This window comes from Callithrix jacchus, chromosome 3, assembly GCF_049354715.1.
Source record: "Callithrix jacchus isolate 240 chromosome 3, calJac240_pri, whole genome shotgun sequence".
NCBI classification, from domain to species: Eukaryota; Metazoa; Chordata; class Mammalia; order Primates; family Cebidae; genus Callithrix; species Callithrix jacchus.
This window is the reverse complement of record NC_133504.1, coordinates 121,251,361-121,276,502: the sequence shown is the minus strand read 5'-3', so window position 1 is coordinate 121,276,502 and position 25,142 is coordinate 121,251,361. Positions and strand designations below refer to the sequence as shown.

Here is a 25,142-nt window from a genome sequence, read left to right as displayed (position 1 = left end):
CTGCAACCTCTACCTCTTGTGTTCAAGTGATTCCTCTGCTTCAACCTCCCCAGTAGCTGAGATTACCGGCACCTGCCAACACGCCTGGCTAATTTTTTGTATTTTTAGTAGAGACAGTGTTTCACCATGTTGGCCAGGCTGGTCTTGAACTCCTGACCTCAGATGATCCTCTCGCCTCGGCCTCCCAAGGTGCTGGGATTACAGGTGTGAGCCACTGCACCCAGCCTGGTGTCACTATAGCTACTGATTGTACAAGGGTGGTCCCTAAAGTGAGGGTGACTTGAGTTCACGGTTCATGTGTCTAGGCCATCAATACACCTCACAGTGTCTTCATTTCCTCCCTTATTATAGGTAGATAAAACCGCATCTACTATAAGATTGCTGGGAAGACTAAGTAACATAATCAATGTAGAGTTTCTCCATGGTGTACAGCACATATCAATTGCTCTCCAAATGGTAGCCACAATTAATATTCAACTCAGCTCTGAGCAAAATCCCTTAATTCCTCTGACTCTTGGCCTCTCTATTTGTAAAATGAGAATAGTGTTTACTTGCCTACTTACCCACGGTATTGTCACGAGGACCAAATGAGAACATATCTTAAAGGACTTTTAAAAATGAGTAGTTGGCCTGGCGCGATGGCTCACGCTGTAATCCCAGCACTTTGAGAATCCAAGGCAGGTGGATAACTTGAGGTCAGGAGTTCGAGACCAGCCTGGCTAACATGGTGAAACCCCTTCTCTACTAAAAATTCAAAAATTAGCCAGGCATGGTGGCGGCACCTGTAAGCTACTCGGGAGGCTGAAGCAGGAGAAGCACTTGAAACCAGAAGGTGGAGGTTGCAGTGAGCCTAGATCGTGCCACTGCACTCTAGCCTGGGCAACAAGAGCGAAACTCCATCTCAAGAAAAAATTAGCCAGGTGTGGTGGTGGCAGTTGCCTGTAATCCCCAGCTACTCAGGAGGCTGAGGCAGGAGAATCTCTTGGACCCAGGAGGCAGAGGTTGCAGTGAGTCAAGATTGTACCATTGCACTCCAGCCTGGGAGACAAGAGTGAAACTCCATCTCAAAAAAAAAAAAAGAATAGTTATCAAACCAGTTGGAAGGCAAAGCTGTACATAGCATGACACAATGGAAAACATTACAAGGCTGCTTGTAATTAAGTGTTGGCACATGAGGTTCAGAGAAAAGCAATGGTAAACCCTTAGGAAAAGAAGTGTATTATGGCGTAATGTTGGGGGATAGTCCCATATAGAGACAGGGAAGGGTATTCAGCTGAGCCTTGAAGATGACAGAAGGTGGCTGGGAGGAGGTGACTCCTGCTTCCACTGGCAGCTCCTGTTGGCTGATCTTTGTGGTCTCGTCTGTCATTTCAGGCTGAGCTCATTGGAAGCCTCACCCACAAGCTGGAGACCCTCCAGGAGGCGAAGGGGAGCCTGCTCATGGACATCAAACTCAACAATGCCCTGGGAGAAGAGGTGGAGGCTCTGATCAGTGAGCTCTGCAAGCCCAGTGAATTTGACAAGTACAGGATGTTCATAGGGGACTTGGACAAGGTGGTCAACCTGCTACTCTCCCTCTCGGGGCGTCTGGCCCGTGTTGAGAACGTCCTTAGTGGCCTTGGTGAAGATGCCAGTAATGAAGAAAGGGTAGGTGGCCTAGCAATACAGTTCAACAAGTTCTCCCTTAGAGCCCACATACAGAGAGGTGCCATTAGTTGCCATCCTTTCTCTCAGGAATATAAGGGGCAAATCTCTTTGGAGCAGGGAGAGAATACATGTATAGATAACCAAGAAACAGAGAAGGCACTTTCTGTGTCAAGATGTAATGCTGGCTGGGTGCAGTGGCTCACACCTGTAATTCCAGCACTTTAGGAGGCTTAGGCGGGCCTCCTGAACTCCTGAGGTCAGGAGTTCAAAACCAGCCTGGCTAACATAGTGAAACCCATCTCTACTAAAAAATGCCAAATTAGCCAGGCACCATGGTGCGTGCTTGTAATCCCAGCTACTTGGAAGGCTAAGGCAGGAGAATCACTTGAACCTAGGAGGTGGAGGTTGCAGTGAGCTAAGATCGTGTCACTGCACTCCAGCCTGGGCAACAGAGTGAGACTCCACCTCAAAAAAAAAAAAAAAAGCCAAGTGCAGTGGCTCACACCTATAATCCCAGCACTTTGGGAGGCCAAGGCGAGCAGATCACAAGGTCAGGAGTTTGAAACCAGCCTGGCCAATATGGTGAAACCCCATCTCTACTAAAAATACAAAAATTAGCCAGGTGTGGTGGCAGGCGACTGTAGTCCCAGCTACTCGGTAGGCTGAAGCAAAAGAATCGCTTGAACCCGGGAGGTGGAGGTTGCAGTGAGCGGAGACTGTGCCGCCGTACTCCACCCTGGGTGACAGAGTGAGACTCCATCTCAAAATATATATATATATATAATGCTGACACTTAAGGCTCAGGGAATGCTTGGGAAAGTAAAAAACACAAGCACCAGAGTTTCTTTCCTCCCAGCTGTGTTCCTTCCTTTCTTTCCCAAAAAGATAAAATCATGATGAGTATATTAAAACAGGGAGGGGGCAGGGGCATAGGCTCAAGGCTCTAGGGCATCTCATGTGAGGGGCCACAGGCACTTAATGAGGATGCACCTCCTCGTCGAAGGGAGGGTACAGGGGGACAGGTAACAGTGCTGACACCGCTGGAGACAGTTCACCAACAACTCCCACCTGTCAGGTACTGTGAGCTTATGCGCCATCTCATGGCATAAGCTCCTCACTGGACAACAGCCCGGTGAGGAGGCTAGGAGTCCTGCTGCACACCCCAAGTTGTATCACTACATTGAACAGAATTCCAGAGCTACAGAGCATTCTTCATCTACTTATCTGTACAGCAAATAGTTACTGGGGGTCTAGTATGTGCCACTTCGTGGTCTAGGCACATGGGATACATTTGTGAGCAAAGCAGATAGATCCTGTCCTCCTGATACGGAACAACAAATAGTAGACACAATTATTTTATATATATGTGCACACAGTATGTGTATGTATACATGCTAGAAGATGGACGGTACTTCAGCCATGAAGAGGGGCTCCTTTTCTTGTCTATGCTACCATCCTTCTTTTTCTTCCTTTTTTTTTTTTTTCTTTGGAGACAGAGTCTCTCTGTCACCCAGGCTTGAGTGCAATGGTGCAATCTAAGCTCACTGCAACCTCTGCCTCCCAGGTGCATGTGATTCTTGTGCCTCAGCCTCCTGAGTAGCTGAGATTACAGGCACATGCCACCATGCCTGGCTAATTTTTGTATTTTTAGTAGAGACAGGGTTTTGCCATGTTAACCAGGCTGGTCTCGAACTCCTGAACTCAGGTGATCCACCTGCCTCGGCCCCCACAAAGTGTCTGGGATTACAAGCGTGAGTCACCACGCGTGGCCTACCATCTTTCTTTTTCATTGCTCTCATGGACTCTCCAATAATTTCTCCTACTACATATATTGCATTAAAAGGAAAGATGTCCTTTTTCAAGTAGGTATTAAAAGGATTAGAAAAAGTCTGGATGCCAAGCATTTAGGAAAGTCACTCAGCATTTTGGAACTCTGCAGCGCCACTCTCAGCATCAACCTTGTGTCAATGTACTGAACCAGCTTCTTTATCTAGAAATCACCTGATACTGCCTAACTCAGAAGTGTGTCCTTTCCTCCTTTCTTCTACTTGACAAACAACTAACAGTAGCCTGTCAAATACTGTGTGCTAGGGAAAAATGCTGACCAGAACACAGGCCCCGCCCTCCAGGAAAACAGTAGGCAGGAGCAGTTGTTTGCTGGTGCTGCGCGTGGCAAGAAACTCAGCCTTGAAACACTTCTCAGGTCGGGGAATGTGAGGCAGGAAAGACTTCACACAGTGGCACATGAAGACAGTTTAGAAGGACCTCTTAATTATAAGAGGATTGAGAGGGGAAGGGCCTCACCATTTAGAAGAAATACCATGGACAAAGTCAAGAAAGAGACGCCATGTTTACGATTTGCATGTTTGGTATGTTTAGAACATACACTGATTGCTTGGTTGGTTTTTAAAAATAGTGAGCTATAGGAATATTAGAAATGGACAGAAAGTCCATGGCCCCATCAAAAGGAATAAAGAAGAAAGTTCAAAGAAGGTATGGGAAGGTATGGGAAACCAGGAAGGGGTAATGAGGACTCTCCCTTACCCCTCACCCAGAGCTAGCATCAGCAGGGAAGCCATTATGGGCCTCCTGAAATAGTCAAGGGGACTGGAGCCCTTATCAGAACCATAGCTGTGGCTGCCCTATAAGCACTGAGACCCTGGTAAAAGAATGCCACCACCACCAACCCAAAGCCTGGCCCAGAGGCAGCCAGGGATACATGCCACAATTTCTTTTCGCATTCTCCAGTCTCTTTCCCGTCACTACCCTTGGTCAAACACAGAGGGCAAGGAAGCCCAGTGGATGCAACCCCGAGAGTTCAGCTTTCCTCAGCACGGGCCGGAAGAGAGTGGATCCGGAGAGCCAGACACAGTATTCAGCACAGAAAATCACAAAGACCTTACCAAAGTCATATTCAAGACTTCAGACTTCAGTCTGTAGGTAGAGAAGGGCCATGAACTAACTTCATGACTTAGCCTGGGGAAGGGCAAGATTGATGTTAAAATAACAGTTGGGAGGCTCATTATAATACTCTAGACAAGGAGGGTTTACGCTGCTGATGCAGGCAGTTGTCCTGGGGATAGAGAAGAGGGAAGAAATTAGAAAATGAATTTGGATTAGCAAGGAGCACGTTAGATGAGGGGAAGAGCAGAGCAGAAAATAACTCCAGGTTTCCTGTTGGGCCACCTGGATGAATGCTCTAGATACCTAAGAAAGACTGAAGCAATTTCTAGTTAGGGCAAGATGAATTGTTCTAGAACCGAATTAAATTCCACACTTAAATGCACACCTGCACTCTTAAATATAAGTAAGTTTGCTCACCTGAAAAATATGACCGCAGTATTGGTTTTTATCCTGATTGGTAACCCCGTCTCTACTAAAAATACAAAAAAAAAAAAAAAATTAGCTCGGCATGGTGGCGCGTGCCTGTAATCCCAGCTACTCAGGAAGCTGAGGCAGGAGAATTGCCTGAACCCAGGAGGCGGAGGTTGCGGTGAGCCGAGATCGCGCCATTGCACTCCAGTCTGGGTAACGAGCGAAACTCCGTCTCAAAAAAAAAAAAAAAAGAAACAAACTAAAGTAGAAATGAAAAACAGAAGAAAAATAGTTAACCCAGTGAGGAGTAGTGAAGACCAGGATTGGGGAGGAGTATCTGTAAGGCTTCAACTGAATCTCTAAAAAAAATTTCTAATCTGAAACAAATATGAAAAAGTGTTCATATTAAGATTTGGCATCATTAATGGTAGGTACACAGAGTGATGGGCATTCTCTATACATTTCTGATGTCTAAAATATTTTATGTATTTTTTAAGGGAGGTGCTGAAAAAATTCTCAGTTTTGTAATTTATATCTCTATGGTACTTTGAAAGGCATCTTCAAATTCAGTCACTCGGGTTTGTTTTTAGGTCTGTTTCTCTGTATAGGGAAAAGAAACTTATGCCAATAAGCCTGTAACTCTTCACTTTCCCCCTAGGCATTAGTCTGTAAGATGTGACAGGCTAGTTTAGGGGAATTTAGGGCAAAGACACATGAGCCTTTGATAACCCTACATAAGCTATTTGTCTTGAGGTATATACTTAAGTGATTTTATTTATTGATTTTCATTTCAATTTTCCTGAACCACTTTGTTAAAATTTCAGTAAGTTTTTGGGGAACAGGTGGTGTTTTGTTACATGGATAAGGTCTTTAGTGTTGATTTCTGTGATTTTGGTGCACCCATCACCTGAGCAGTGCACGCTGTACCCAATGTGTAGTCCCTCAAGCACCTCCCACCCTTCCCCAAGACCCCAAAGTCCTTTGTCCTTCTTATGCCTTTGCATCCTCAATAGCTTAGCACCCACTTAAAAGTGAGAACATACAATGTTTGGTTTTCCATTTCTGAATCCCTTCACTTAGCATAATGGTCTCCACCTCCATCCAGGTTGCTGTGAATGCCATTATTTCATTCCTTTTAATGACTGAGTAGTATTCCATGGTGTGGAAAAGACCACATTTTCTTTATCCACTTGTTAATTGATGGGCATTTAGGGCTGGTTCCCTTTTTTGCAGTTGCAAATTGTGCTGCTGTAAACGTGGGTGTGCAAGTGTCTTTTCTGTATAATGACTTCTTTCCTCTGGTGAGATAACCAGTAGTGGGATTGCTGGATCAAATGGTAGATATAGTTTAGTTCTTTAAGGAATCTCCATATTGTTTTCCATAGCGGTTGTAGTCATTTACATTTCCACCAGTGGTGTAGAGTGTTCCCTTTCTATCACATCCATGCCAAATTATTTTTTGATTATGACCATTCTTGCAGGAGTAACGTGGCATTGCATTGTGGTTTTGATTTGCATTCCCCTAATAGAGATGTTAAGCAGTTTTTCCATGTTTCTTGGCCATTTGTCCATCTTATTTTGAGAATTGTCTATTCATGTCCTTTGCCCACTTTTTGATGGGATTGTTTTTTTCTTGCTGATTTATTTTTAGATTCTGGATATTAGTTCTTTGTTGGATACATAGTTTACAAAGATCTTCTCCCACTCTGTGGATTGTCTGTTTACTCCGCTGTTTTTATTTTGCTGTGCAAAAGCTCTTCAGTTTAAGTCCCATCCATTTATCTTTGGTTTTTGTCACATTCACTTTTGGATTCTTAGTTATGAACTCTTTGCCTAAGCCAATGTCTAGAAGTATTTTTCTAATGTTAATCTTCTAGAATTTTAGTTTCAGGTCTTAGATTTCAGTCCTTGATCCATCTTGAGTTGATTTTTGTATAAGGTAAGAGACAAGGATCCAGTTTCATTCTTCTACACGTGGCTTGCCAGTTATCTCAGCACCATTTGTTGAACAGAGTGCCCTTTCCCCACTTAGTTTTTGTTTGCTTTGTCGAAGACCAGTTGGCAGTAAGTCTTTGGCTTTATTTCTGGGTTCTCTGTTGTGTTCCATTGGTCTACATGCCTGTTTGTATACTAGTATCATGTTTTGGTGTGACTGTGGCTTCGTAGTATAGTTTGAAGTTTGGTAATGTGATGCCTCCAGATTTGTTCCTTTTGCTTAGTCTTGCTTTGGCTATGCAGGCCCTTTTTTGGTTCCAGATGAATTTTAGGATTGTTTTTTCTAGTTCTATGAAGAATGATGGTGGTATTTTGATGGGAATTGCATCAAATTTGTAGATTTCTTTTGGCATTGTGGTCATTTTCACAATATTGATTCTACCCATCCGTGAGCACAGTATGTTTCCTTTTGTGTGTGTCATCTGTGATTTCTTTCAGCAGTGTTTTGTAGTTTTCCTTGTGGAGGTCTTTAACCTCCTCAAGGTATATTCCTAAGTTTTGTTTTGTTTTGTCTGCAGCTATTGTAAAAGTGGTTGAGTTAATTTGATTCTCAGCTTGATCGCTGTTGTTGGTGTATAGCAGTGCTACTGATTTTTGTACATTGATTTTGTATCATGAGACTTCACTGAATTTATCAGATCTAGGAGCTTTTTGGATGAGTCTTTAGGGTTTTCTAGGTATAGGATCATATCATCAGCAAACAGCAACAGTTTGACTCCCACTTTACCGATTTGGATGCCCTTTCTCTTGTCTGATTGCTCTGGCTAGAACTTCTAATACGGTGTTAAATAGCAGTGGTGGAAGTGGGAATCCTTGTCTGTTTCAGTTCTCAGGGGGAATGCTTTCATCTTTTCCCTGTTCAATATAATGTTGTCTGTGGGTTTGTCTCCTTACTTTGCCTAAAATGTGTGAATGGTTAAGTATAATTTTTTTTTTAATTTAAAAATGTTATGTGTTACCATGTTGGATAGAAAACCACATTAAAGATAATATATGCTACAATATCATAGAAAAGTTTTAGAAACTCTTAGAACATAACATTGCCATCATTGTTGAACAGAATTTCTCTCATTTTATATTCAGAGGCCTGCAAAAGAGAACTGAAAAAGTGGAAACTGACTTCTCTGGAGATGGGAAATATGATGATCCCCTTGTTATTATGGATTAGGGAGAGGTTCTCAAACTTTAGCCACAAAAGAATCATCTGGAAGGCTTGTTAAAACAGGTTTCTGGGCCTCATCTCCAGAGTTTTTGATTCAGGAGGTGGAAGAGGGCATTTTGGGTGATGCCACTGCTGGTCCAGCAACCACACCTTGAGAACCACTGTATTAGTGTAGTCCTCAAGGTACCTTGATGATGATTTTTGAGACAGAGTCTCACTCTGTCACCCAGGCTGGAGTGCAGTGGCACAATCTCCACTCAACTGCAACCTCTGCCTCCCGGGTTCAAGTGATTTTCATGCCCCAGTCTCTTGAGGAGCTGGTATAATAGGCATGCATGACCACACTCAGCTAATTTTTGTATTTTTAGTAGAGACGGGGTTTCCTCATGTTGGTCAGGATGGTTTTGAACTCCTGTCCTCAAGTGATCCACCTGTTCTTGGCCTCCCAAAGTCACCATGCCCAGCTGATGATTGGTTTTTTAAGTCTAGAATCCAAAAGCAATTTTATTCCCAGCCAATTTAAAGTAATACTTCTCAAATTGAAGCTACCCTATGACATTACAAATTAGAGAATGCTGTAATATGCAATATAAAGATAATAAGCTGATTTTCAAACAGTTAGCCTCCTTAGAGTGACAATAGGAATCGAGCATAGATATTTCCCAGTCCTGTCAGAGGTGTCCTTGCAGGGAGTCTGGCTCTTTTCTCCTTTCCCCTGACCTTTGTTGATCTGTCCAATTTGCCCTGGCAGAGCTCTCTCTATGAGAAAAGGAAGATCCTTGCTGGGCAGCACGAGGATGCCCGGGAGCTGAAGGAGAACCTGGATCGCAGGGAGCGGGTGGTGCTGGGCATCCTGGCCAATTACCTTTCTGAGGAGCAGCTCCAGGACTACCAGCACTTCGTGAAAATGAAGTCCACACTCCTCATCGAGCAGCGGAAACTGGACGACAAGATCAAGCTGGGCCAGGAGCAGGTCAAGTGTCTGCTGGAGAGCCTGCCCTCGGATTTCATTCCCAAGGCCGGGGCCCTGGCTCTGCCCCCAGACCTCACGAGTGAGCCCACTCCTACCGGGAGCTGTACTTTCGGTGGTATTTTCCCAACATTACCCTCTCCACTTTAACCTCTTCTAAAATACCCAACCAAAAGATGACTGTTTCTATCAACACTATTTAATCTGAAAAATGTTTCAGTACAAACCACTGTTTGAACTATCTGGGTTATTGGTGTTTGTTCTGGATGAAAGGAAAAAAATTCTCTCCAGGAGGAAGCCTGTTTTTTCCTTCTTGCCCTTCCTGATTGATCTTCTGAGAGCTTGAATGCTGCTGGACACATACCCCTTTCTATTATTACTTTGTAGTAGAAAGTAAGTTAATGAAACAGAACTGATTGGAGGGTGTTTGATCATTTAGTCTTTAACAGGCTGAGGCAACATGGATCCGTGTGTGTCCCCCTCAGGAATGTATCCACAGTGGCCTTCCTTGCTGGTGGGCAGTGTATCCTGATGGCAGGGTACAAGTACCATTAATGAAGGGTCTGCAACATAAAGCCTTAAAAAGACACACACTAAGAAGAAATTGTAAAACCTTGAACATTGTTATTTATATTTTTTAAAATGGAAACGATCATTGTTTGTTGTGCTAACCACTTACTTGATTCTGTTTTGTGGTGGACGTAGATAATTACGTTTGAGCTTTGTATTTTGTGAAAACCTTAATGAAATGAATTCCAAAGATAGTCACATTGAGCGTGAAGACTTTTTTTCTTGCATTCCTGACTTGTCTTATTTTTACAAACATGAGCAGGTATTCTGCACTTCACTGGACAGTATGGGGGAGTCCTCCCCGGCTCTTCTCCTGTGTCACACCTTCCCCAGGAGGAAGGCCTTGTGTACCGTGGTTATTGCATCATTTCCTGGTGCTTCATGTCATTATCACTGGTGGGGAAACAAAGCTAAATTTTATTAACAAAGACAACTCTCAGACCTATGTAATAGGAAGAGGAAGTCCAGAATCCAAGCCAATTCAAAACAGAACCCATGCTGTTCTCCTGAACAAGATTTGGGCTAAATACAGCCTGTTTATTGAGGCTGTTGTTTAATGATGCTTTAAAAAAAAAAAAAAAGTTTTCCTACAATATCAAGCCTGTCAACCACACTTGATTAAAAACTCCCTCCTTAACCTCTGAAGACTGATTTTGCTTTATCGTGTTTCAATAATAACATCTCAGAAGTTACTTTGTAATCCCATAATAACAAACTGGAAGGATGAGGAGGTTAGGGCTGGCAGCCAGGCTATGTTTACAGCTGCTGGAGACGGCAATACCCTAATAATTTAAGCAAGTGGTACATCCCAAGCTGGGCTTTAGGTAGATTTGTTATTTCATGTTTGATCTGTGGCTGGTGGCCACCTTTGTTGTGGCTGAGGAGTTTCATAGCAGCTGGTCATAGAATATTGGGGGAGTAAAATTTTGAAGTTGAAAAAAAAAGATAAGAGAACCAAATATCCCTTCTCCCCCTTAGTACATGTTAATTACTTAATGAAGTTTTATCTCCTAGGTAAGAATATCAAAATTGTAGTTTGGGTCCCCAATAGAGATGTCTTTTGATTAACTTAGAGCCAAATGGCCATCCAGAAATTTCCTGTATACAGTCAACCAAAGCTACTGCTTTATTCTTTGGAGCTTATATGCTACATGACTCCATTGATACAAATAAGACAGGACCTTGGTGTCCAGGGTCCCATGTTTTCATTCAGAAGTCGCATCTCCCAGGGAAGCAGTAGAACCAGTGACAGCATTCATTAGCCACACTGCATGATCATCAGACTTAGGGCAACATGGGATCCCGAAATTAACTCTGTCAGTAACTACCTGTGTGTCTTGCTGATAATAAGCCCTCACAAACCAAGCTAGATGGAAGCTAGCCAGCAAACATCTACAGCTCTTCTTAGTGAAATTCCTCAGAGGAATCCAGGGGGCTCCCAGTTCCCAACACTCTTCAAGATGACCATTTTTCAGGATTTGACTGGGAAACATTTTATATATTCAGTCTTTCTTAATAACTTTTATTTATTTTCCTAAGAAAGGGTCTTACTGTGTTGCCCAGGCTGGAGCATCGCGGTTTGATCACAGCTCATTGCGGTCTCAACCTCTGAGGCTCAAGCCATCCTCCCATCTCAGCCTCCTGAGTAGCTGGGACCACAGGTGTGCACCACTATGCCTGGCCAATTTTTTGATTTTTTTTAATAGAGATATTGGTCTTGCTATGTTGCCCAGGCTGGTTTCAAACTCCTGGGCTCAAGAGATCCTCCCACTTCAGCCCCAGAAGTGCTGGGATTACAGTTATAAGCCACTGCACCCAGCCACTTTTCTAAGTAACAGACGTAAAAGTGACTACCACAGCAGAGAAACAAACTATGCTGCTTGGCATGCCACAAACATCTGAAAGCTTGAGACACTCCTAGGATTGTATCCATTCCTTTCACTATATGGAAACATTGTTCTGTTGTGTGAAATGAATAAGGTACCAAGTGAGACTCTGAAATCTGATTTTTAGGTGGATGTGATATTTACTGTAATAGGACTTGACCTCTGTGCTTTAAAGAAATCACTAACCAAATTTGCAAAGTTTCCTTTTAAATGCTTTTAACTAGAAATCTATGTATTTACCCCTTTCCCAATTTGCATTCTTCTCTATTTAAAAAAAGCTCATTTGCAGTAGTAACCACCCTTTCTCCCAATGATATCTTTTGTCAAGACCATGAATACAGTCAGGAGCATGTTGCTGGTCAGGATTTTGGGACACGTGAGGTTGCTGAGACTGTTTGCTCCCATTTAATAACTGTCTCTGTGGATGTGATCATTTTGGAGATAAACTTCCAGTCAGAAATCAGGTGAGATAATCTTGCAATACTCCAAATGCAGATACTCCAGCCACCTGCAAAATTCCAGGAAAGGACAACATCCTGCAAAAAAATCCGGAGGCCTCTGCTTCCTGGGCCATTTGAGAAGTTCCTGGGCATGGCGCTAAGTGTTGGTTGACTCAGCCATTTCTCATGCTCATGTTTTGTTTCTTGTGGTGGCCACTTAACCCCAAACAATGAAGGGAGGATCCACAGTGAAAGTGCCCGAGCTGTCGAAACCAAACATATTTTCCTTTGCTCTAGGGGAACATTTTAAGGTTTGTTTTGCACAGCTGGTTTCCAGACTAGATGATTAGCAAGTTTCGGTCCACGCCTAAGAATCAGTGCCTGTCTTTTGAGGTGAGGAGCGTGGGCTAACTGAGGTCCTTTGAGGGAGCTATAAAGGAGAAACAGCCTGGGACAACCCAGTTTTCCAATTCCTCCGTTGTTCATATCTCATCTAAAATCATGAGTTTAAATGGCAAATATATGCTTTAGGCTCTGCCTTTAAACTTGTATGTTACTCAGGCATCTCTTATTAAGATACTGGCTCTCTGGATACCTAGGGAAATGTTGGCTTTTTATTCTTAATATGGTTCCAAATTTACTTCTCTTCAGTTTAATTGTCCATGATAGTGCTGGCTTCATTGTTAGGACGGAGTTAGTTTCCTTTTAGAACAACATGAGTTTTATTCACCTTATTATTAGAAAAAGGAAGAACTACAGCCAAAAATAACTTCATTACCTAGTGTAAAGTGGTCAGGTGAACATGAAGGGGCTTTTCTACACAGGAATACATTATTGGGGACAAACTATTTCTTGCTCCCTAACTCTTTGGGATGCATAGGATAAAATGATAAAGACCATTTTAATATCAGAAATGGACATATAAACAGTTGTCTTATTTCTAAATAAAATTTCACATTTCTTAATGGGAGCTCATTCGGAAACTCATGATTTCCCAAAGTGTGGTCGAGATAACAATCTGCATCAGAATCCTTGGAATGCTTGTTAAAACCAATTGCTATGAGATAACCAAGTCTGCTGGAATCTGCATTTCCGCAGGTTTCCCGTGTTATTCTGAATATTTAAACATTTGAGAGCCACTGCCAATCATCTGTGTAGTTCCTACTGTTATGATCACAATAAGACTAGCATGAATTTAATAATTAATTTTAAAAATAGAGAAATTGAAGTTAAGTTTAAAAATAAAAATAAGCTCAGAAGTTGAAAGTCCTGTCATATTTATTCTATTAGCTATATTATTATGTTTATACTGTCTACTTTTATATAATCCCCAAGGTTGTGATACAGATGTTTTTTTCTCCTGTTCATTCTTCCTTCGATCTGTTTTAAACAAATTATGCACTTATTCAGATTTAATTGCACTAATTATTTTTCCTCAAAAGGAATCAGTTTCATCACACATTGCCAGCAATTTTAAGTTCTGCCCTGACTGAAATTAATCAACTGGCCTTTTCAGTGGGAACTCTACTGATTCAGTGAGAATCAGATTCCTGTTGCTTCAACACAAATGTTATGCTACGTGAGTTAGAACCTCTCTCCTGGCATGGATTTGACAGTCTAGCTAATGAAACAAGACTGTATTCATTTCCTTTGAGAAATGAAAGCAGCTGTCATCCAATTTCAAAACTCTAAAATCAAAATTAGGCTGGCTCATTTATTCCTACTTCATTCTATATATTCTTCTCTAAGTGGAAAGGCAGCTGTATTTCTTGCTAAAACATCAGTATTGCTATTGCTTTACAGTGGGTTGAACAGGGGAAATTTAATATATATAAAGTTATTAAATTCTAATTAATGACTATAGGACATGAGGAAATTCTCTGTGGTACCCTAGAACTAAGGAAGAGTACTCAAGGAAAGACAAACTGGGAAAGAGTCCCAAGCCTGAGGTTCAGACCTCCTTGGAGAACTGAACTCGACCCACATAGCAGAGAACTTAGCTGGTTTGCCCAGGCTGGAACTGGTTTGCAGTCCCTGAGCACATAGCAAGCAAACCTCTAGAATGCAGGCAGGGGCAGTCCACCAGCAACCAACGGCCTGGCTGTGTAGAGAGTGGGGGCCTGCAGCAGGCATGGCTGCTCAGTGGGAACCCTCCAGGTCGCAGATAATCCACACAGGATCTGTAGAGAGTGAGGAGCCGGTGTTGGCAGTAGGCCTTCCGGGCACTGATGCAGCAAGAATCTTTCAGGGCTCAAGTTTGTAATCCACAGGCCCAGAAGGTGGTTATGGCCAGAATAAGGCTGCAGGGTCCCAAGGCACCACCTTGTAGGCAGTGGTTGGAGCAGAACTCCATCAGATGTCCTCACACCCATATCACTGACCCACCAGGCAGCAGCCACAAATGGCCCCAACAGCGCCCCCTATGGAGAGAGCTTAACATCATGCTGACTGTAAAGAGGAGATGCTTAAAGGGACCCTGCCCATGACCACAGACACTTAATTGAAGGGTTAATCTGGAGCTGAGAGGCAATAAGTTGACAGCTGTCACAGATATGTTGTCCTACATATATACCCTGGCATTATCTTCTGATATATATAATTTTATAGTTGCTGATTCTGTAAGAACCATTTCTTAGATAATAAAGAAAATAGCGCCTATAAAATGAACAGCATATCTCCTGAAGGAGATGGTGTCATAAGGAAAGCAGTTTCTCATTTATGTTTTCCTCAAATGTGCTCCATGCACCTATATTACTCAAAGTATCTACATCAACAGATTTGGATTAAGGCTGATTTAAGAGCATGTGTAAGGTGTTAAGGTAGCTTTCTGTTAAGGTATCTCTCTGTATACCTCTGTATATGTCTATGTCTATCTTGGTGTGTCTCCAAATGCATTTTTGTCTGTCTCAACGTCTTCAACTGTCATACCTTCCTGTTCTCTTATTCCTAAAATAATTCATATTTATACATGAAGTGCAGTGGCACAATCATAGCTACCATAGCCTCGAACTCCCAGGCTCAGGCGATCCTCCTGCTTCAGCCTCCCAAGTAGATGGGACCACAGACATGAGCCACCACACCTGGCTAATTTATTTTTATTTTTTGTTTTGTAGAGATGGGGGTCTCCCTATGTTGCCCAGGCTGGTCTCAAACTCCTGGGCTGAAGCAATCCTCCTGTCTCTGCCTCAGCCTCCCAAAGTGCTGGGATTACAGGTGTGAGCCGCCATGCCCAGGTATTTTTCTTTTAATTTGAAAGGAAAATTAAGAATCTCACCACATTTTAAGCTAAAAAAAATCTAAAGAAGATGGTACAATGTTGTTTAAATATGTTTAACAGTGAATGAGAGCTAGTCCTCATCTCTAATAGAACAGAATATAGAAACTGGCTTTATTTTGTAGTAATGATAATTGACTTGATAAAAAGAAACAACTCAAAGACAGCTCCTGGGCACTGGAATGAGAATTTTAAAAGGCCATCTTCCCTCAAAGATTAAAGGAAAAAAAAAAAAGAAATAGAATACCTAATCTTGTATGCAATGGTTTGGAGCAGATTTATTAAAAGGCAGGAAGGTAGTCTGATGTCCCTTCCAGTGAGAGTAGATAGGCAGAAAAGGAACCTATGCGGAGGGTATGAGAAACAATCAACATTGTCCAAATTGACTCAGAAGGTCAACCTCAGTTTGATAATGTATCGCTGAATGTACTGTTTGTTCTGAAACAGACTGAGCCTGTAATCCCAGCCCTTTGGGAGACTGTGGCAGGTGGATTATTTGAGGTCAGGAGATCGAGACCAGCCTGGCAGCACAGTGAAACCCCGTCTTTACTTAAAAAAAATAATAAAACTTAGCCAGGTGTGGTGGTGCACGCCTGTGGTCCCAGCTACTCCAGAGGCTGAGGCAGGAGAATTCCTTGAACCCAGCAGGCGGAGGTTGCAGTGAGATGAGATGTGCCACTGCACTCCAGCCTGGGTGACAGAGTGAGCCTCTGTCGCAAAAAAGAAAAACAAATTGTAAGTCCTTGCAAATGTCAGTTAAAAGCTAACTAAGAAGTAATGTACTTAATGTGCTTAGGAAGAAGAAACGAAGAAAATCAGTTTACGGTGTGGTTAAGTAATGTGCCTCTACAGGTAGATGAGAGAGCCGCATGTGTAGGGAGGGAGGAAGGGCAGGAAATCTGCGTGTTCATCATTACTCTGGATGATTAAATATGTGCGTTCACATCGCTAATTGAGAAGATACATGATATGTCTGCTAACAAAAGTAGAACCACAGCTCTTCAGATCAAATTCATCAGAAATCGGTAGAAAGTACCAAATAAAGACTTCTATCTATAGGAGATTTATGGCATTCAGCAAGATGGCCAGCTGGAAGCCCCTGGTGCTCCTCCCACTCGTAATGACAACCAGAACAATGAATAAACAACTACAGTTTAATAAAAATAAGTGAGGGAGAGTGTCACAGTGCATCGAGAAGTAACAGAAACCCCAATGAGCAGAAAAACTCAGGATGACCAAATAGAGAATGGAAGAAAATCCTGGACCTTTACTGCCCTGTCGCCCAACTGGGATTAGCTGAGAACCAGGAAGAACTTCTCCCTCTGGTGAAGAGGTAAGAAGATTCCAGAAATCCCCATCAGCACCTTGGATACCTACAAATATCACTGGGGTCCCCTGCAGTCCTCACAGGCACTCAGCCCAGCTGGGAGGGCTTCCTGGAGTCCACATAGCTGTGCTTCCCCAGAGAAGGAGCCAACACCATGCTGTGCCCACAGCCCACGTGGCTACTGTCCTATACCATCTTGGAACTGAAACTACATATGGAGTGTGTCTTGCTCCAGGGGTGCATAGCCACGACTCCCTTTCATCGCTGAGGCTAAGCTGCCACTAAACCACCCCATCCCAGTGGTCTGACATCCCCAAGCTGAGCTGCAAGTAGCTGTTACAGCCTTACCATGGGGTGAAGCATAGGTGGAGTCACTCCACCTACGCTCTCAGGCCGGAGCTGAAGTAGCATCCTGCCTCCTGGCATCAGTACCTAAGCCACTCAGAGCAGTCACTCTTCTCCTATGCCTAAGTTGAAGCAGCACTCTGCATCCCAAAAAATGAAACCTTAGCTGCCACTCAGAGTGGCCATGTACCTCAGGACTTATACTGAAGCAGTGCCCTGAAGCTGAGGGAAATGGTCCCTGGGCCACCCAGAACAGTCATGCCTCCCAGTCCTGAAGCAGCACAGGCCTTGGGGAATTGGTGCCTTGGCCAAGCTGAGCAGCTGCGATCCCAGGGCTGAGCTGATGTAGTTCCCCATGTCCCAAGGAAATAGAGCAGTGGATGAGCTGAGACACCCTGCCCTACAGGCCAAACAACTCCAGTACCCTGCGCTTCCTTGGAGGTGGAATAGCTCCCTCATTTCTGAACTGCTGAGATATCCCCCTTCTTGGGAAGTGAAGCTATCCCTTGCTGTTCCCTGCTCCCCCATGGCCCAAACGACAGATGTGTTCCACCATTCTGGGACACTTGCTGCCACCACACCTGGCCTCTCTCTCTGGAGACTGCTGAGTCCCACTCCCAAGGTCTAGAGGAGGGGTGTCCAATCTTTTGGCTTCCCTGGGCCACAGTGGAAGAAGAATTATCTTGGGCCATACATAAAATACACTAACACTAATGATAGATGACAATAGCTGATAAGCTTAACAACAACAACAAAAAAAACTAAATGTTTTAAGAGAGTTTACAAATTTGTGTTGGGCCACATTCAAAGTTATCTGGACACGTGTGGCCCACACACCATAGGTTGGACAAGCTTAGTCTATAGTCACTACTACATGGTCACTTTATGGGACCCGAGTTGCCATTGAGCCCTACTGGCTCGAGTTCCCAAATTGCAGGCATCTCCTGCTCCCCAGGCCCAAATCTCCAGAGCACCCTTGTTCTTCCTGAGTCGGGCCAGTGCCATGCCCTGCACACAGTGGAAGAATCCACCACAACCCTGCCTGAGCTTCAAGGGAGTGCCTCAGAGTTACAGATTCTGGCTGTGTGGGCAACCTACATCCAACCCTGCCACAGAGAGCAAATCTACACCCGAAGACCCAAGTGCCACAATGGGTTTATGAGACTCTGAGCACCTGAACCTCAAACCCAGTGCTGATGTAGCTGCTTGTAGACCATGTCACACCTGACATTCCAAGAGGAATCCCTTTAACTAAGTCTCCCCATCGACTTGAAAACAATAATTGAAGGAGACTTCAACACCCCACTCTCAGCACTGGACAAATGATCAAGACAGAAAATTAACAAAGAAACATTGGATTTAAACTGTCCTTTAGACCAAATGAACCTAACAGACATTTAGAGAACATTTCATCCAAGAGCTGCACAATACATATTCTTTTTATCAGCACATGGGATACTCTCCAAGATAAACCCCATGTCAGGCCACAAAACAAGTCTTTAAAAATTTAAAATAATTAAAATTATGTCAACCATCTTTTCTGACTACAATGGAATACAAATAGAAATCAATGAGAAGAATTTTACAAATGTGGAAATTAAACAACATGTTCCTGAATGACCAATGGGTCAATGAAGAAGTTAAGAAGGAAATTAGCCAGGCACGGTGGCCATGTTTTCAATCCCATCCGTTTGGAAGGCTGAGGCAGGATAATTGCTTGAGCCCAGGAGTTCAAGGAAAGCCTGAACAACATAACAGGACTTCATATCTACAAAATATTTTTTAAAAATGAGCTAGGCATAGTGGCAGTCTCCTATAGTCCTTGCTACTCAGGAGGCTAAGACATGAGGATTCCTTGAGCTGAGGCGTTCAAGGCTGCAATGAGCTATGACTGCACCACTGCATTCCAGCCTGAGGAACACAGCAAGATCCTGTCTCTAAAAAAAAAAAGAAAAAAAAAGAAAAAAATTGGAAACAAATGAAAATAGAAACATCATACTGAAACCTATGGAATACAACAAAAGCTGTATAAGAAGAAGATTTATGGCAATAAACACCTACATCAAAAAAGTTTAAATGTTTCAAATAAACAATGTAACAGTGTATCTCAAGGAACTAGAAAAGCAAGAACAAACCAAACCCAAAATCAGAAGGAAAAAAATACTAAAGATCAGAGCAGAAAGAAATAAAATTGGGACTAAAAGCAAATACGATTTTAAAAATGAAATAAAAAGTTGTTTTTTTTTAAAGATAAAAAATTGACAAACTGCTAGACTAACCAAAAAGAGAACCCCCAAAAAATCAGAAACAAAAACGGAGACATTACAACTCACATCACAGAAATACAAAGGATCACTAGAAACTATTATGAACAACTATGCACCAACAAGTTAGAAAATCTGGCAAAAATGGATAAATTCCTGGAAACATATAACCTACCAAGACTGAACCAAGAAGAAATAGGAAGTCTAAACAGACCAACAAGTAACAAGATTGAATCTGTAATAAAGAAAGTCTACCATCAATGAAAAGCGCAGGAACCAATGGCTTTTTTGTGGAAGTCCACCAAACATTTAAAGAAGGACTAATGCTAATTCTTCTTAAACTCTTTCAGACAATTGGAGAGGAAGAAATTCTTCCAAACTCATTCTGTGAGGCCAGTATTCCAGTATTGATATCAAAACCAGACAAGGACAGACGGACGGACGGACGGACACACACACACACACACACACACACACCCCCATAGGCCAGTATTTCTGATGAACATAGATACAAAAATGCTCAGCAAAATAATAGCAAACTGAATCCATCAGCACATTAAAGATCATCCCCTATACATAAGCGAGATTTATCCCAGGGATGCAAGGACAGTTTAACATATGCAAATTAATAAACATGATACATTACATTAATAAAATGAAGGGCAAAAAACATGATCATCTCAACAGACATATAAAAAGCATTTGATAAAATTCAACATACCTTCACTTTCAACAAGCTAAGTATAGAAAGAATATAGCTCAATACAATAAAGGCCATATATGACAGACCCACAATTAAGATCATACTGAATGAAAAAAGCTGAAATCTTTTCCTCTAAAATCTACAATAACACAAGAGTGCCCATTTTACCCACTTTTATTCAACATAGTACAGGAATTCCTAGCCAGAACAATAAGGCAACAGAAAGAAATAAAAGGCATCCAAACTGAAAAGGAAGAAGTCAAATTTTCTGTGTTTGCTGATAACATAATATTATATATAAAAACCCTAAAAAGCTCTACCGGAAAACTCTTAGAACTGATAAAATCAGTAAAGTTGCAGTGTGTAAAATCAACATACAAAAATCAGTAACGTATCTATACACCATCAACAAAGTAGCAGAAAAAGAAGTCAAAGTCATCCCACTTACAATATCTACCAAAAAATAATAATAAAAAGTCTAGGCATAAAATGAACCAAGGAGGCAAAAGATTTCTAGAAGAAAAATGATAAAACACCAATGAAAGAAATGTAAGAGGATTTAAAAAAAAAAAAGGAAAGATATTCTGTGTTCATGGCTTGGAAGAATTAATATTGTGAAGATGACCAGACAACCAAAAGCTATCTATAGATTCAATACAATCCCTATCAAAACACCAATGATATTTTTCACAAAAATAGAAAAAAAAATTCTAAAATTCGCACGGAACCACAGAAGACTCCAAATAGCCAAAGCAATCCAGAGCAGAGCAAAACTAAACTAAACTAAAAACCAAAAACATCAAAGCTGGAGGCACTATACAACCAGGCTTCAAAATATACTACAAAGCTATAGTAAGAAAAACAGCATGATACTGGCATAAAACCAGAGCCATAGACCAATGGAACAGAACAGAGAATCCAGAAATAAATCCACATATTTATACCCAACAGATTTTCAACAAATATATCAAGAACATTCATTGAGGAAGGATCAGTCTTTTCAATAAGTGGTACTGGAAAACTGGATATCCAGTTGTATAAAAATAAAAGTAGATCCCTCTCACTCTGTTAAAAAAAATCAATTAAATATAGATTAAAGGCTTGAATATAAGACCTGAAACTATGAAATTACTGAAGAAAACAGGGGAAAACCAGGTGCAGTGGTTTGTGCCTGTAATCCCAGCACTTTGGGAGGCTGAGGTGAGAGGATCACTTGATCCCAGGAGTTTGAGACTAGACTGGGAAACATAGAGAGACCCCATCTCTACAAAAATAAACACAAAAAATTAGCCAGGTATGGCAGTACACACCTGTGGTCCCAGCTACTCAGGAGGCCGAGATGGAAGGACTGCTTGAGCCTGAAAGGTCAAGGCTGCAGTGAGTCATGGCTGCATCACAGCACTCCAGCCTGGGTAACAGAGTTGGATCCTGTCTCAAAAAAAAAAAAAAAAAAAAAAAAAATCATAGGAAAAGCACTTTAGGACAATGGTCTGGGAGAAGATTTTTATGAAGAGGACCTCAAAATTACAGTCAACAAAAGCAAAAATAGACAAAGACAAACTAAAAAGCAAAAATAGACAAATGTCAAGCTAGAAAGTTTCTGCATAGCAAAAGGCAAAAATGAACAGACTAAAAAGACAATCTGCAAAACAAGAGAAAATATTTGCCAACTATTTATCTGACACAAGACTCGTATCCAGCATAAAACCTCAAACAATTCAATGCCAAAAAAACCTAATAATCTGATTTTAAAATGGGCTAATGAGTTCAATAAACATTTCTCAAAAGAAGGATACAAATGGCCAAGAGGTATATGAAAAAATGCTCAACATCACTAAATTTTCAACATCAGAGAAATGAAAATCAAAATCACAGTGAGATATCATGTCACTCCAATTAGAACAGCTCTTATCAAAAAGACAAAAAATAAATGCTGGCAAGGATGTGAAAAAGGGGGAACTCTTATACACTCTTGGTGGGAATGTAAATTAGTACAGCCATTATGGAAAACTGAACAGAGGTTCTTCAAAAATTAAAAACAGAACTATCACATAATCCAGCAATCTCACTACTGGATATATATTGAAAAGAAAGGAAGTTACTATGTCAAAGAGGTATCTGCACCCCCATGTTTATTCCAGCACTATTCACAATAGGCCAATATGTACTCAACCTAAGTGTTAGTTAACAGATGAATGGATAAAGAAAATGTGGCATATATACCCAATGGAATACTATTTAGCCATAAAAAGAACAAATTTCTTTCATTCATGATAACTTGGAGGAGCTAGGAGGACATTATGTTAAGTGAAATAAGCCAGATACAAAGACAAATACAGTATTCTCTCACTCATAGTGGAGGCTAAAAAAGTTGATCTCATAGAAGTGGAGAGTAGAACAGTGATTAGCAGAGGTGGGGAAGGGTAGAGGGGAGAGTGGGATGGCCCAAGGTTGGTTAATGGACACAAAAGTACAGCTAGCTAGATGGGAGGAATCAATTCTACTGCTCTACACCACTCTAGGGTGAGTATAAGCAACAACAATTTATTATATATTTTCAAATAGCTAAAAGCAGATTTTGAACATTCCAAATACAAAGAAATAATATGTATTTGAGGTAGCAGATCTGCTAATTACCCTGATTTGTCATTCCACACTGTATAGGCACATATTAAAATATCACACTGTACCCCATAAATATGTACAATTATGTGTCAATTAAAAATAAGAAAAGAAACAAAAGCTACAAAAAAGGAATAATTTAGGGGGAAAAACAGCAAAAAGACAAACCACATGATGGGAAAAATCTTTTGCAAATCATATACCTAATAAGGGACTTGTATCCAGAACATGTAAAGAACTCTTACAACTCAATAATAAAAAGATAAACACTGTTTTAAAAGGGTAAAGGATCTGAATAAACATTTCTTCAATGAAAATATACAAATGGGCAAAATGCACATGAAAAGATGCTGGTCATTATCGGTCATTAGGGAAATGCAAATCAAAATCATGACATACAACTCCATACCCACTAGGATGGCTATAGTAAAAAATAATAATAAAATTTAAAAACTGAAAAATAACAAGTATTGGCAAGGATCTACAGAAATCAAAACCCTTATATATTGCTGATGGAAAATGGAAATGAGTAGAAGAATAAGTAACAAGATATCCATTCTATGGAATTTATCCAACCACCAAAATTCATGCTTATGAAGATTTTGACCCAAGAGAGGAACCTAGTGAAGTATCTCAACGGTAGGTTGCAAGGAGAGATGCCTGTGGTGGGGCTATGTGCTGTAGGTGGGGAGCTAGAAAATTTCACCCCAAAGTGCGGTGGGAGGGTGGGTAGTGTAAGGGGAGTGATGCTTGCTTTGGTGGTACTGAATCCAGAGGTGATGGAGGCATTGATTCTTGACCTCTGCTTTTCTTTACGATCTTCAGTTCTGCTCTGCCAACAGCCAGTCTCTGCACCCCATCCCCTGCTAGGCTCAAAGCACCGGGGGTAGCTTGGCTGGGGATCTAGACCCTTTCATGATCTATATCAATTCCCTCTTTAGCCATCCCAAATACACATAAAATTTAAATAAATCTTGCAAACACAGCTTTTTAAAAAGGAAATATACCTATAATGTATAAATACAAATATATTTATTTATATGTAGGGGAGCAAAAGTATTTTTTTTAACCCATCACAAGGTTCATGGCTGAGACAAAATATAGATTAACAAGAAAAAAAAATCCCACAAATTTATTTAAGTTTTATATGACATGGGAGCCTTTAAGAATGAAGGCCCAGAGAAACAGGAAAAAGTGTATCTTTTCATGCTTAGGTTTGATGGAGAGTAGATAGTCATGTAGAAGAGTGATTAGACAAAGCAATCTGATCTAATGATGATAAATGGAGTGAAACTTAGCAAGCCTGCTTGTTCAGATTCTTCTCTGTGTCTTTATTTCCTTTCTCTGGATATAGGGAGGACCCCTTTGGAATGAAGGTCTTATGACCAACTTTAGAGGAAAGTCAGAGTTATTTTAGGGCCTGCTTTAGGGGAGAATGGCAGGAGAAGATCAAGATACTTCTACTGTTCTGTTCTACTGTTTTCTCAAATGCCAAGGTGCTATATTTTGGGGTAGTGTGCTTTGAACGCTGTATTACATGCACATATAAATACAAATAAAAAAATATAAATATAAAGCCTGGAAAAATAATTAGATAGCCATTGACAGAAGAAGATGTACAAATAGCCAATGTCTTTAAATTATCAGGGAAATGGAAAGTTAAAACAGTGAGAGTCCATTACACCTTCGCTAGAATGACTGAGATCAAGTGTTGGTGAGAAATGCAGGAAACTGAGTCCTCATGCATTGCTGATGAGCATGTAAGCCACTTTAGCAAACTTTGGTAGTCACAAAATTAAACATATTTATAGTACCATCTAGCAATTTCTTTTTATTTTTTGAGACAGAGTCTTGCTCTGGTGCCAGTCTGGAGTGCAGTGGTACAATCTCGGCTCACTGCAACCTCTGCTTCCTGGGTTCAAGCGATTCTTCCGCCTCAGCCTCCCGAGTAGCTGGGACCACAGGCACCTGCCACCACGCCCAGCTAATTTTTGTATTTTTAGTGGAGATGGGGTTTCACCATGTTGGCCAGGATGGTCTTTGATCTCTTGACCTCGTGATCCGCCCACCTCAACCTCCCAAAGTGCTAGCTATTTCACTTTTAGATAATTACTACAGAGAAAAGAAAATGTATCACCATACAAACACTTGTACAAAAATGTTCACAGCAGCTTGAACCACAGTAGTCACCCAAATGTCCATCAACACGTAAACATGTAAACCAAATTGCTCTAAGTGAATGCCACAGAATACTACTAATAAAAAAGAATTCACTATTGATAATGTAACAACATGAATAAATTATAAAACCATTGTATTAAGCCAAAGAATTCACACACACAAGAATACATACTTTGTTTATATAAGGTTCTATTCTAGACAGACAAAAGTAATGACAGAAATGAGAAAGTGGTTGTGGATGGCAAAAGGGATTTTACTGGATGTTAGAAATATTCTGTGTCTTGCTCAGGGTGGTGGTTACATGTGATGGCGTTCAGAACATGCTACCTTAGAATGTGGCACCTTGGCATGTTAAATATTTTAAGCTGAAGGAATTTGAGAAACAGCATGTATAGGAAGGTCTCTCAGACCTTTCCCCACTGTACTCCACCGAAGCAAGTC

At 41.4% G+C, this 25,142-nt stretch overlaps 1 protein-coding gene and 1 long non-coding RNA gene across 7 annotated transcripts in view; one reads left to right on the top strand and one right to left on the bottom strand.

The window, feature by feature from the left end:
* SHROOM3 (shroom family member 3) overlaps positions 1-9,859 on the top strand; it is a 371,721-nt gene extending 361,862 nt beyond the window's left edge. For all 6 annotated transcript variants that reach the window (XM_078367044.1, XM_035293492.3, XM_008993138.5 and 3 more), the window contains 2 exons: positions 1,375-1,647; positions 8,871-9,859. In XM_078367044.1, coding sequence (XP_078223170.1) covers positions 1,375-1,647; positions 8,871-9,239 — 642 coding nt within the window. In that variant the 3' untranslated portion in view covers positions 9,240-9,859. The remainder of the gene's footprint in view (positions 1-1,374; positions 1,648-8,870) is intronic.
* Positions 1-25,142, bottom strand: part of LOC128931666 (uncharacterized) — a 59,342-nt gene that overhangs the window by 21,118 nt on the left and 13,082 nt on the right. The gene's annotated exons all lie outside the window — the stretch shown is intronic.